At 46.8% G+C, this 14221-nt stretch overlaps 1 protein-coding gene across 8 annotated transcripts in view; it reads right to left on the minus strand.

Annotated features, from left to right (window-relative positions):
• Positions 1 to 14221, minus strand: part of Lef1 (lymphoid enhancer binding factor 1) — a 113395-nt gene that overhangs the window by 37243 nt on the left and 61931 nt on the right. For all 8 annotated transcript variants that reach the window (XM_021157756.2, XM_021157757.3, XM_021157754.3 and 5 more), the window contains exon 4: positions 1140 to 1272. In XM_021157756.2, the coding sequence (XP_021013415.1) occupies positions 1140 to 1272 (133 nt within the window). The remainder of the gene's footprint in view (positions 1 to 1139; positions 1273 to 14221) is intronic.

Genomic DNA, 14221 nt, shown 5'->3' on the forward strand with positions numbered 1-14221 from the left:
TAGCAACCACATAGTGGCTCACAACCATCTGTAATGGGGTCTGGTGCCCTCTTCTGGTCTGTCTGAAGAGAACAAAGGTAGTGTAGTATATACATAAAATAAATAAATAAATATTTAAAGAAAACAATTCAAAGTCACCAACATCTTACACGAGAGTCACCGCCCCACCCCCACTCCAAGTCACAGCTTCTGTTCTCCCTGCTCAGCTGAAGTCTAAAGGAATAAATGGGAAATATTCAGGAATGAACAATTCTGTACATGTTTAAATGGAGTACATAATGAAATCGTTGGTTTCTTGTTCCCCATATAGGATACATACGTTATTCGTGGGTCCCGTGCCCTCGATGCACACACTACCCCCATAATTCACTTAGTCGTTGTCTGGGGAGTCTCATCAATTGATCTGCCGTCCTAGCATTACAGTGTCTGTGTCTGAATAGCCCTGCTGTTATTTAAAACTGACCCCGAGGGCGCAAGCAGCTCTCCTGGTAAAGAAGATATGCCAAGGGGAATCTGTAACCTTCCTCCTTTCAGTGGAAAGGGACTGTCCTGGACTTAATGTGGAGGAGAGAGAAATGGTATTTCGATTTTTCAGATCGGGGCTAAGAGCCAGTTTCCAAGCTGTGAGGTAGGAAAGAGGAATCTTTGTTAGCATGCTGTACTTCCCGAGACCACAAGAGCCATGGCCTTAGCTTGTTGGTAAAGGCCCAGTGATGGAGAAAAGTGGCTAAGTTTGGGGCTCACATTTATTCAGCGAGCATGGGGACCTGGGACTTGAAAAGCATACCTCCACGTGGATACTTTAGTGAATAAATGGCCGAGACTTTTACCGTTTGCACAATCTACTGGCTTGTATTGTGTATCATGTAGGCTTTTTGAAGCCGTCACTTGGAACAGGACAGTATTATACTTTCTTCTGCTTGATTGTTGTTGTTTCTGGGTACTTGTTTTTGTGAAAAACTAAAACAACAAATTTGTATAGATTTCTGAAGAACTGCCAGCCAACTGTATGCACCCATCTTCAGGTGCACTTGGGACTCCCATGGGGGCAGACACCGGCACACCTGGAATGGTTGGAAGCCTATGCGACATGGCTGCCTGGTTGGCAACAGAGGCCTGGGCAGGCCGGATGCGCTTACCTTGCTTGGAGTTGACATCTGACGGGATGTGTGACGGGTGGGATCCCGGAGAAAAGTGCTCGTCGCTGTAGGTGATGAGGGGGGTGAGCGGGTGGACCGCGTGAGAGGGCTGCACCACCGGCACTTTATTTGACTGCAAAGTAACCACAAAGCCAATGGTTAATATGGCGGCCTGACTCTTCCTAGTCCCCTCCTCTTCCCAAGGGGGGTGGGGGACTTCACCCAGGAGCAGTAGGCAGTCATTAAGGGGACAAGGGAGCCAAGAGCACAGTTGCCAGCGCTTCCGCACAAATACCCAAGTTCAGGAATGTCCCACAAGAAGGCTGGTGGGGACAGCACGGGAGGCCTGCAGAGATTCTCTGGCCACAGTGCTTCACATGGCCTGAACCTCTGCACATGTGTGTTACTCGCCCTTCCCATCCCCTCCTTACTTCCTCTTTGATAAAGAGCCGATAGTGCAATCGCTGTGATCTATACTGTCTCCACTCATCCCACATCTAGCTAGAAGACACCATTCAATTAAAAACGTGTCCTTTGAACAGACTACTGACCAAATATTGCCACCCCAAACAACAGTCGGCACAGACTGATAATTTACAGTCCGTAATGCCTTAGCATATCCTTCAGGTCTATGCTCTGACCGTTTGTGGAATTTCGCCGCTGTATCTGATGGGACCGCTTGCTTTCGCTGCTGCTCAGCTGCCCCCTGCTCCTCTGGCATCCACAAGGAACCCCAACCTTGCATATAATTTCACGACACAAATCTAACAGTTTGAAACAGCACTTTAAATTGCTAACCTTATTTTTGCATTGTAACAGACTTTGGCTCATGCCTGTGACCCCAGGACTCAAGAGGCCAAATTGGAAGGAAGGTGTGCTGAAGGCCAGCCTGGGCTACAAAAAAAGGCCTCATCTCAAGCACAAACAAATACACTGAAAACAACAGGGTTGGGAAGGTGGCTCAGTGGGTGACATCATTTGCTGTATAAGCATGGCACCCTCCTAAGCTTGGTTCCTCATAGTGGAACATGACTGTAATCCCAGCCCTGCAGGCAAAAAGATAGCCAGGTCCTGGAGCTTGCTAGCTAGCCAGTCCAGCCAAAGTGAAGAGAGCTCCATCACTCACTGAAAAGCACAGGCACACGTAAAAACGAACAAACAAACCCATACTTTATGTATCATATATGTATATATGTATACACACACACACATATATATGTATATGATACATGATATGTATATATGATATAACACATATATACCATATGCACATATTTATATACACATATATAAAAGTATACATGTTTTTAAGGATTCATATTATCTATTTGCATGTCATTTATTTAAAATCTCCATCATTTCGATTGTGGCAAAGTTACAAGTCCTCTTTCCATCGAAGCCAGGTGTGGTGGCACATGTCTTTAGTGCCAGCCTTTGAGAGGAAGAGGCAGGTGGGTTCAGTGAGCTCAAGCCAGTCAGTCAGTCTACTCAGTCAGTCTATGTAGCAACTTCCAGGTCAGCCAGGGTTACATGTTAAATGCATCTCAAAAATAAAATAAAAGCTGGGCGGTGGTGGTGCACGCCTTTAATTCCAGCACTTGGGAGGCAGAGGCAAGCAGATTTCTGAGTTTGAGGTCTACAGAGTGAGTTCCAGGACAGCCAGGGCTCTTCAGAGAAACCCTGTCTCAGAAAAAACAAAAACAAAATAAAACAAAAATAAAATAAAAAATTAACAAAGTTTTCCTTGTTCAAGAAAGGGTTAAGAACATAAACTAGTAGGGTAATGAAGTGACAGGCTCAACATTAGGATGACCATTTTTAAGGGAACTCTAGCTAGTGACAATAGTGTGTGTGTGTGTGTGTGTGTCTGTGTTTACACAGAGGAACAAGGACAGACAGACATCGGATGAGAGTGAAGGAGGGACAGACCAGGATGTCCTACATCCTCTTGCATCAGGCCAAGCTTAAGTGGTATGTGCCAGCTTGCCCCATCCCTAGTTGTCTTCCTGAAATCCTGCTGAGTGGATGCTAACCTTCAGGAGGTAATTCAGATGTTAATTACCTGGATGTAACCATTCCACTACAAACCATGTTACATATGGTAAGCACATACAACTGTATCCACAAATAACAACAACAGCAATGAAAATAGGGGGAAAAACCCAAAACAAAACCCTTCCCATTTCTCCCAAAGAAAGGGAAGGTAACAGGATTACACACGTGGAAGGAAGAGGTGGCTATGACTCTGAGCCATGCACTAATTACAGCAGCCTCGGGAAGGTGCCCGGGTGGAAATTGTAGAGTAACGAGCAACTCAGACTTAAGAGGAAGAGAATGAAATGAACTTGCTAGCTCAGGCATGCCTTCGCCGTAATTAGTTTGAATTAGTGACATTTTACTGTACTGTGCCAGGCTAAGATTAATAGGAAATGCGTTTCTCAAGAAGTAAAGAATCACATTAAAAGGAAATCGGGGAAGCGGCCTGACAGGTGTCCCCATGTGAACTGTTCAAATGTCTGGATGGCAAAGGGACCCCACAATATACGTCACAGGGGGGCTGCACCTATGGTCCACTCACAGGAAACTCGATGCTTTTTACCAACTAAGCACCAGAAGGATACGGTTTAATGTGAAGGTTACCCTCAGGAAAATAAGAACACTCATCCCAGAGAGCCCTAGGGGTCTCTACGCCCATCAGGGCAACCGCCCCCCCCCCAAAGAACCTCATGTGGCCCTCAAAATGGTAGGCAGAAAGTCACACTTTTTTGTACAATGATAGGATTTCTACAGTGCTTACTATATAACAACCCTAAAAAAAATCTTTGTAGATTGTTGGGTAATTATGCTTGTGCTTGGTAATTACCAGGTCCTCTCTAATGGCAACCCTTGCATGGCTCATATAGCCCCTGGCCTTTATTAAATGGAGCACCATTATCAAAGCCCCACAAGTTTTCTCGACATATATTAACACAAACATCTATGCATATGAATGTGTAAAAGGCTTAGAAATCCTTTAATGGTTTTCAAGTGTTAATGGTGACATTTACTAAGTATATAAGAAGGGTCTCGGAAAGCGCAAGGACTCCAAAATGCCAGAGAAAGCAGGTGGGGGTGGGGAGGGGCAAAAACCACAAATTATTTTTTTAAGGTAGAGTAGCAAAATCCTTTTGCTTCCCAAATTTGGAAACGAATACATTTCAACTCTAGCTTAGATTGATAGTCTCAAAAGCGGTGTAATTGCCAAGTAATCAACAAAGATATTTTCTTAGGGGTTGTTGTCGTCGGTGCTGCAGAGATCTTCTGGAAGGATCTCTGCATTTCACATGACTTTCTGGTTTCAGAGCACCACCCTAAGGAACGAGTTGGCAGGCAGCACTTCTTAATGTCTGACCTGTCCCTCCAGCCATATGGCTCAGGCTCTGGTGCCGTGAATTTCTGCTAAATTATGCTATCCTCGCTCTCCCCTTAATTTTACGGTTTTCAACACAGATTTGCTTTCCTGTAGGAAGGAGATAAGAGGCTGAGGATTTTTAATTTAAGCTCTGGCCTTGTCTTATATTTTGCAAGATGGATAGCACAAGCGGGTGGCACTGATAGGTGTGGCCAAGCCAGCTCGGATTACGGCCATTTTTGTGGCCGAAAATAAGAGTCACATGAAGTCCCAGTATTATGTGTGAGCAGAATTCTAAGGGGTTTGCCTCTTGTGGACCATCTCCATGACGTGTATGAATGAAGCAATGTGGATTCAAGCTACACAGAAGTTGTCTGCCACAATGCCCCTGTGGCTGCTATCCTCACTTCTACATGTGGGACATGCTATATACGTGTACACACACACACACACACACACACACACATATACACACACACACACACACACACACACATACACACACACACACAAAAGCAGTCCTGCCACTTTGTTTAAAATCCAGGAGAGAAAACAAATTATTATAATTCTGAATTCCTGCTCTGTTCATCTCCTAATAGCACAGTGTATCCTCTGGTGAGGAACAGATGAGGGGAAGAATCATAAACGTGCCACCTAAGTCTGTGAGACAGACTTCCACAGCGACACCCCACGCAGCGACTCGAGTATGTGGGTGCAGGTGCCCATTTATTAAGCGCCCGAGAATTTCCCAGGCACCATCCTAGCACCGATAACACAGATGCAGGCTCTGTCATCATACAACTTATCTCCCGGGGAGGGGAGGGGGGCATGGAGGTGGGGATGGCCAGCACTGTGGGGAGTGTGTGATGGAGACAGACAATATGGTTAAAAAACAAAAACAAGCCAGGTCTGAAAGGGAAGCGTCAAGTGACCTGAAGCGGACGGTAGGGGAGGTGGGGAGGAGGGAGGCAGCATGGGTCTCTCACAGTAAACCAGCCCCCCAGGCACCACTGTGAGGGTACAGTCCAGCCCATCACTCAGTTCCAGAAAACACAGCCGCAATGGGGCCCAGCACTGTCCCATATGCTGGCTCCAAGTTTTGGGGGAAATCAACGCATGCTTTGACATTCTCTCCGTGTTGAGTATCAAGCACACCAGCACTTTGTGTAACTCAGCTTTCTCCAGTCTGCTGTGAGGGGGGGAACCCCCCAACCCCCACAAAGGTAACATCTGCTGCTTCTTCATTCAGGTAAATCTTACTTTCCAGTTTAAAAAAAAAATCAGCAGATGTTCCCAAAATGTGTTCCTATTTTTATTTTTTTATCCCTGATGGCTGGGATACATAATCACTCTACCTTTCAGAGACAGCCCCGGGAAGCTCTTTGTCACCCCCGGTCTATTGCTTGGAGATGTTTGGTAACCTCCACAAGGCAGCAAGTGGCAGAGTGAGACCAAATCTGATCCTAAATGTACACAGTGGGCGAGCAAAGGGAAGGTATTGAGATGGTGGCGCTGGTGACCGTGGCGCACCCCTTTAATCCCAGCACTTGGAGGGCAGAGGCAGGAAGATCTCTGAAGTTCAAGGTCAACCTGGTCCGTAGACCAGAGCAAGTTCCAGAACAGCAAGGGATACCCCTTTCCTGAAAAACAAAAACAAACAAAACCAAAAACAAGACAGAAAGCAAGCATAGAGGCCAGAGGGTGAGAACGGCTATCCTGCCTGTGCTCGGCACTAATAATACATGGCGGTTTAGGAAAATGTCAGAAGCCTGGAGGGCTCACCACTGGGCCATTCTACCATGTTGAACAGAACAGTCATGGCAATGGCAGCTACTGCTGACCAAGTGCACGCTGTCTGCAAGCCCCTCTGATGCAGGTGTGCTGACTTATTTGACTCTTAGGCTCTTATAGATGAGACAGCCTCATGGGGGCGGGGCGGGGGGGGGGGAACTCAATACCTTTCCCGAGGGCATGAGGCTAGTGTGGCAAAGTATACAAAGTCTAGCTCTGGGAGCCAAGTTCATTTCCAGCATATTATGTGGCCTTGGACTCTGACCATCCTGGTCATAGCTGACGGTGTGTGACATCTATGTGCTGAGTCTGTGGTCGATGTCCCGGGTGGGCACAGGAATTGCCTCAGACAAAGAGGCACCTCAGCAGTGGTGGTCAGAGCAGCGAGACTCAACAGCCACATTTCTCCCCACAGCTGGAAACCATCCCAAGGCGGGCTGGCTGGCTGCCACCCAGGCTGGACCCTGCAGGTAGGAACGGCTTTGGCATCAGAGCCAATAAAAACCCACACCTCCTGCGGATATGAAGTGGGTGCCACTTAGGGATCTGAGTGCCGTCTCCAAAGCCAGGTTCCCAGAAATGACCCACTCACCACTGCCTGTCACCACGGGCTGGCACTGGGGTGTCCTCAAAGTCGTCATTCTCTGATAATGTGGTCTGGGGAGGACCGAATGTGGTTCACCTCCCTCCCAGCTGAGGCCCTGGGCCTTCTGGGAAGTGGGAGAGCTCTGTGAGTGGCTGGTACTCTATCTCCAGGTTTCAGCTAAACCCACAGCTTGGGCTCTCACCATGCGCAAAATTGGTACCTGCCATGAGAGCAGCCTGTGCATTTTATCAGCGGCGTTCCCAATTATAACTTGAATACAGGCATAACTCAAATAAACTAGCTCACCAAGGTGAGAAATGGCACCTGGCCTCAACCCCCATGATGGGATTTTACTTTTGAGTAAACTCCAAATAAGTCCAGTGCTCCCTAGATGCAGCTGATTATCATCAGTGTCCTCCGTGCTCCTTCTAGGAGCCAGAGGCCCAACCTTCTCAGAGGGGCGAGCTAACCTATGCATGGGCCACTTTGAGCTTCTTACCAACTAGGTAGTGTTTTGTCTGCAACGCTCTCATCCATTCTCCAAGGCTGAGTGTTGAGCTCAGGTCCAATGTGGCTTTTCGTATCCGAGAGCATCCCTACTGTGAGACAGGGGCCTCTTCCAGGTAAGGAAGGAGACCCAGATTCTCGCCACTGCATCCTCGCCAACTTCTCACCAGTTCTGGAGCAAAGGGAGAGCCTCGAGGCCTTCCTCACCACCAGATGTGGAGGCTCATTTTTTCTTTTCCCAGAGAGGAGTCAATGAGTATGGACCAGATGCCCCGAGAGTGCCTGCCATCACAGGAATGCGTTCAGATGGGCCCTGGCACGTCTCCACCCAAGTGGCTATCATTACCGGGAGTTTACAGATGAAGGGGCTGAGCCCTTTTGAACACAGAGCTAAGTAATAATTAGTGGACAGATGAGCTGTACCAGGGTTGGTTTGATACCAAAATCCTTGTTCTCCCTACACCAGACTGCGGTTTTTGCAGTTCCTCTCTCCACCTCTCTTCTAAGCTACCGGCCAGGTGAGTGTAGCCTGCCATGCATCACACATGTGTCTAGTTTAATAAAAACATCCTGACAGGAACAAACGGTAGCTTGGAGAAAGCTGGTACCACCAGCAGATCTCCAATAGACTAGTGGACGTGTTGCTTTAAGACAAAGGCAGGAAAAAAAGCACGAAGCACCTATGACTCTTCATGTTGTCAGAAGGTGATGTCACCTGGCCAGCCTTATAGGAAATGCTAAGTCCTAAGATAGATCATTTATGTATGATTACACAGAACCTTAAGTTAGACAGTCAAGATAGATCTACAGCTTGTATAGACTAGGAATCAACACCAGGTAGGCCTGGCATCCTCTGGCTGTCACGTGCCAGCCACCAGGAACAACACAGTTTAATATTAAGACATGGAGGCACTAGGGCAGAGTTCAAATCCCAGCGTGCAAGTGCGTGTCGGTTCTTACACTTGGTAATCCCCTTAGTTCTCCAAAATTGGTTCCCTCGTTTGCAAAAAACAGCAGATACTGGCCGACTGGATTACAGCAAGGATTAATGAGCATCACAATTAAAGTCCTGCCACATACATCTGCTCAGAAAGCGCTCTGCAGGGTAGATAAGGGGGAAAGGACCTACACAGATAAATGTCTATGCTCCAAACCTCAAGTCGCACATCTCTGAGACAATCTACCATGGGTTCTAGAATTCAGACTTTTTTTTTTTTTTCAGGTGAATTCCCACAAACAAACTCTCCTTTTCTGCTCTAAAATACTTTGAATTTGCACCTAAGTTTCAAGAATTTTCCTCTGGCCACTGCTTGTTGAAGTTACCGTGTTTATCCTGTAGGGCCAACGGTGCCCTGTGCAGGCAACCTTAACCCCCACCGTCTGCTCCATATCTCCCTGCTGCATGCAGGTACAACAGCTAGTCACTGAACTTGCCTTCTTCCAGAGTAGCAGGACCCATTTGTGCCTAGCTTAGAGGCCTTTTCAAACTGTTTTACTCGGGTAAACTTCATATCTTTAAAAACCAAAACCAAACCAAAACCCAACAAAACAAAAAAAGCACTCATTGCCAATGAACCTTGGTTTATGCAGATTTATCCAGAGACAGTTATCATATTCAAGATTATAATAAAAATCTAAAACTATTTTAACACACCTTAAGAACAGCAAGCCTACCAGGAAAAACATTTTATATAAAACCCTTTTTTAAATAAAAGTGAGAAGTGTTGTTGTTTACATATTTTTGCCCTTGCCTTATTAAAAGATATGGATTTTCATTGTCTGTTTTTAGATTCTGATCTTCTCTAGGACATGTCATATTTCAGCCCAACTTGACAGATACACTGTCACAATTAGGATTATTCTAGAACTGTATTCAGACAGTTGTGGATTTCCTTTTCTGATACTAGATCAAAGCCTGACAGGTGGCAGACTCTCCTGGGGGTTGGTCACAAAGCACACCATAGTACTCCTCTTCCACTCTGAACTCACCCACACATGACTCTGTAATGTGGTGCAATGGTCCTTAGCAGAGTTCACCAGATGGAAATGTTCATTTACATAGTGTGAAAGCCTATTCATTAGTGACCCCGCTGCCAAAGCTTTAAGGATGGAGACGAGAGACCAAGCTCCCAGGAGTGAGCATCAGTTTTCAAAATTCTAATTTTTGTTTGAAAGCTAGTTTTTAAAATCACTGGTAATAAACAATACCAAGTATTTTCACTGAAGTGACAGCTGCATTTTGCTCATTTGCGAGAAAATATCTGTCAGACACCAACGTTAGAGGAATCACAGCTGCCCTTCAACTACACACTTGGAGGTCAAAAGTTAATGAAGTTGATCATTTTAGCCGACATATCAGTGACATTTGGCCTTCCTGGCACCGTAGTGCAGAATGAAGCAACTAAACATCTAATTACCAGCTGTTTTATCCACCCTTGGTTTTGCATCACCATAGAGACTGGAGTGGGGCTAGGGCTGGGCATGCATGGGGGCTCTGTTGCCCTGACGACTGTTTGACTCATAGACCCTTGACTTAGAGCTGAGAGCACACTTTGGGAACTGACGTTTTGACAGCTGGATGAAAGGTGTTATTCAGAAGACTTCAGGAAGCAGTTACTTCATGGTTTACATATTTTGGAATGATTTTGGATAGGGAAAGGATTGTATATATTCACTACCTTGTACTGGTGCTATGTGCCTGGCTAGCTGCCTTTTCTCACTAGAAGGAGGTTGTAATTAAGTCATTTATCCCTAACATCTAACTCAGGTTCTGGCAAACCCAAGACTGTCAATGTCTATGTCATATGATCGTCTGAGCAGGCTCTCAAGGTCAAGTCAACTCCTTTTAAGGAGCTCCTTCATACCTTTATATTACAAACAGGAAGGTCCATCTATATTCTTTTTCTACTATTGCATGAAAAATTAGAACACCATTATCTACCTGCAGTTTCCCAGGAGGAGAACTCTGGGCCAGTTTGATCAGGTCCTCTGCTCCGTATACCACAAGGCCAAATTTTGGCACTGACCAGCCCGAGTTCTATTGCTAGTAGAATTCCGTTTCCTGTGCTTGTTCACATTTACTGGATGTTTGTGGTGGGGAAGGGGGAGCTTCCACATTTCTTAACAGGGTTCTCTCCATCAGAAAGCCAGCAGTGGCATGTCGGATCATTCAGGTTTTTCAACCTCTAACTTCCTTCTCCATGACCAACCAAGAAATCTCCAAGTGACACTCCGAGGCCACCCTAGAAGCTTGTTTTCTGGAGGACAAAGGAAAATGGCGGCCACACCAAGACAAGTCAAGAGCAGTCTGGGGAGGTGGCTCAGTGGGGAAAGCACCTGTGGATCACACACGGGACCGAAGTTCAGGGCCTCAGATGCTGGTGGGTGCGGGGGCCCACCCGTAATCCAGCAAGCAGAAGAAAGAAACAGGGTGCCGGTATCAAGCTAGTTAGCTGCCCAACTCAGGGATCTCAGCCTCAACACATAAGGTGGACGGCAAGCAAGGAAGGCACGTGCATGCATGTGCACACACACCTGCATACATGTTCACCCACACACATAGAAAACATCCGGTTTCTATCCCCCACCCCCACCCCCGTTATCCTCCTTTGCAGGTAAAAGTGAACTGCTGCTACACACCATTCGATGCTGTAATTATTCTGATGGCTCTATAAAGTTCTGAGGCCACCCAGCTTTCCTGTTTGTCTTTGTTTACTCAGAAGCTGTAGCATCCTTCAGGTGTGTGCGACCAAAGTCATGTCTCAGAAAGAAGGGACAAGATATGGGATGTGCGTGCCCTCCCATCTTCCCACATCTGGGAAAGCTGGCAGAACTGTGTGTGTACAAGGGCCTTCCACATGAACTGCAAGGTCAGGGCTCAAGGAATGGATGAGGAGGGTACATGCGCATGTACACTTGTATACACACACACACACACACACACACACACACACACACACACACTTTCTCATTTAGAGTAGAGTAAAATACCACCACCAACAGAACCTTATTTAGAAGAAAATTGAGAAAGATTGTAGCGTCTCTTTGGCTTGTTTGAAGCAGCATTTGGGGCTCCTATTTGCCGTCTAGGGAAGGTGATGTCAGAGATTAAGCTTTAACTTAAACAATCTGACCCCTTTAGGACATCGGTTCTCGCCCTGTGGGTCTCAACCCCTTTGAGTCAAGATATCCTGCATATAAGATGTCTATATTACAATTTATAACAGGAGCAAAATTACAGTTATGAAGTAGTAATGAACTAATTTTATGGGTTTTGGGTCACCTACACATGAGAAACTGTATTAAAGAGTCAAAGCCTTAGGAAGATTGAGAACCACTGACCTAGGGTAACTGGAAAGACACAGAATTGTGCTTCCATTTTAAGAGAGGAGGTATAGGGAGGAGTTAAAAGCAGGATCAATGAGACAAGAGGAGGTTAAAGTCCCTTACTTCTCTCTAGGGAGCATTGTGCTCAGTGTGTGCACAGTGTGAGGAGGCTCACACTGCTAACTCCACCACTGGACCCCTCTTTAAAAGGGTTCTTTATTGTATCTTGCTCCAGTCTTCCTATTCAGCAGTAGTAGTCTAAGGACTCACCCTGCCCACGCCCATTCACCCTCCCAACAAGCTACCTAAGGATGGCTTTCCGGGAACAAGCGTGGCCCTGTAAAATTTCTGTCTTCAAGGGTGTGTAAGGATTTCAAAGCAGACTCCTCGTGATGCAGCCAAAGCCCATTCCGGGTAAGGCAAAGCCACAGGCCTTCTCGCTAAGCAATAAAGAAGGGGGGAGGGTCTCACGGCCCCTCCCAGGCAGTGAGTGTGTTATTATAATCATGAAAGTTAGAGCAAGTTAACCTTTACCCTTCAGGTTCACAAAGGATTTCTGTGAGCTAGGGTCTGGGGTGTGTGTGAGTGTGTGTGTGTGTGTGTGTGTGTGTGTGCGCGTGCATCCAAGGAGCATCCAAGTTAACACAGGAGAGAAGTAGGTGCACAGACAAAGACTGGAAGCCCCTCCTTGATTGGGCTACAGACAGGAAAGCATGTGTGAACAGAGCCCATGACACACACTCTGGAGGACACAAGCTATGTGAGAAACCCATGAGGGATCAGAGCTCATACGCTAAGGTGCTCTTTCGAGTGTCTGTCTTCCCAGTACACTAGCTCCACTCTGGGAGTGCCTTGTTTGTTTGTTTGTTTTCTTAATGAACTTAACCACTAGGTCTGTAAACAAAGAGACTGGGGTGAAGACTAGGAACCAGGAGCAGGGCAGTCATGAGAACAACACTCAATGGTGTGGTGTGGGCTGTGACATCCCATCATCCAGGCTGACCTCACAGCCTCTGGCCCACCCCTAATCCTCTGAGTGCACCACTAAATTCCATCAAGAGTCAATCAAGATAAACAGCCAGAGATGAACCAAAACAGACCTGAGGTTTACCGTGCTAGTGGCAAAGCACTCTAGGAAAGGGAACATAGTGGCTTGTTCTGAGGCCAGGTGAAGGGATTAGGCATCCCTTCACATGAAAGGCTGACCAACATCTTAGGGGACAAGATCACCAGGATCACCAGGAAGAGAGCTGGCGATTTACGGATGCCTGTAGATAGAGACCTGTCTACGGTGAAAGTTGGCGGCACACAGCAAGATATCAACGGGTTGCAACACGTTCTGCATCATGAATACCGAAAACCTCATTTAATCACAGATCTGTGGGTTGGATTTGAGGGATGGGTGGCTACAGTTTGCTTATCCGTGGACAGGGAACAGAATGGCCCACAGTCCCTTGACTACAGAACACTCTATATTCAGAGAAAGAAGTGCTTAGCTCTTTACTGCATAGTAAGTCATCAAGTACGGACATACTCAACTTTGCTCAGTTTGGTGACAGCAGTATTTGTAGCCAACTCGAGTCACCTAGAATAGACACTCAACTGAGGAACTGCCTCCATCAGACTGGCCTGTGGGGCATTTTCATGAGTAATGACTCTTGTGAGAAGGCCCAGGCCACTGTGGCTAGTACCACCCCAGCCAGCAGTCCCAGGACTGCTGTATAAGAAAGCAAGTGAGCAAGCAAAAGCCTCCCTTGTCCTCCCCCTTGAGTTTCTTGGCTTTCCACGGTGATGGACTGTAACGCATAAGACAAAACAGCCCTTTCCTCTCCAAGATGATTTGGTTATGATGTATCATCACCGCAACAGACAGGGGGAAATGACGAGATAAACAAGCCAGGGACGGCTTAGGGGAGAAATACGGAGTCAGAGCTCCCCCTGGTCCATGCGGGGTTCTCTGGCTGGATTTTCCTTTGCAATCCTGGGATCTCCCCTCATAATGATGCTGGGTAACGGGGAAGGGCAGGATGCCAGCCCTAAAGGGTCCTGCTCTGGGGTAGAGGGCGAACGATCGCAGTCAATTGCAGCGAGTTCTTCCCTAAAGCCCATCAGCCATCAGCCCTGCCATGATCCAGCCGGGGTTCATATGGAAAGCTAAAACAAACAAACAAAACAAAACAAAACAACAACCAAAAACACCTCTACCTCTACCATCAAAGACAGCAGACTCACAGAGTCCGAAATCCTCTTCCCTGCTTCTGACTCTCAGAGGGTGGAAGACCTCTGTGTGGCATTCAGGATATCCACAGTGAAAGGAAGAATGTTCCAAGCCTGAGAGAGGACTATAGATCCCCTGAGGTGGGGCAGCCAGCTGGAGCTTACCCGGGGTCAAGGTCAGAGAAATCCCACAGCTACCCAGATGGGGAGTGCAGACTGCTGTTTATATGCTTGGACTGCAGATGCATGGTGCAAAATTCCACG

The sequence above is a fragment of the Mus caroli genome, unplaced genomic scaffold (assembly GCF_978045245.1).
Source record: "Mus caroli unplaced genomic scaffold, Mus_caroli_1 scaffold_3, whole genome shotgun sequence".
In the NCBI taxonomy this organism is placed as follows: domain Eukaryota; kingdom Metazoa; phylum Chordata; class Mammalia; order Rodentia; family Muridae; genus Mus; species Mus caroli.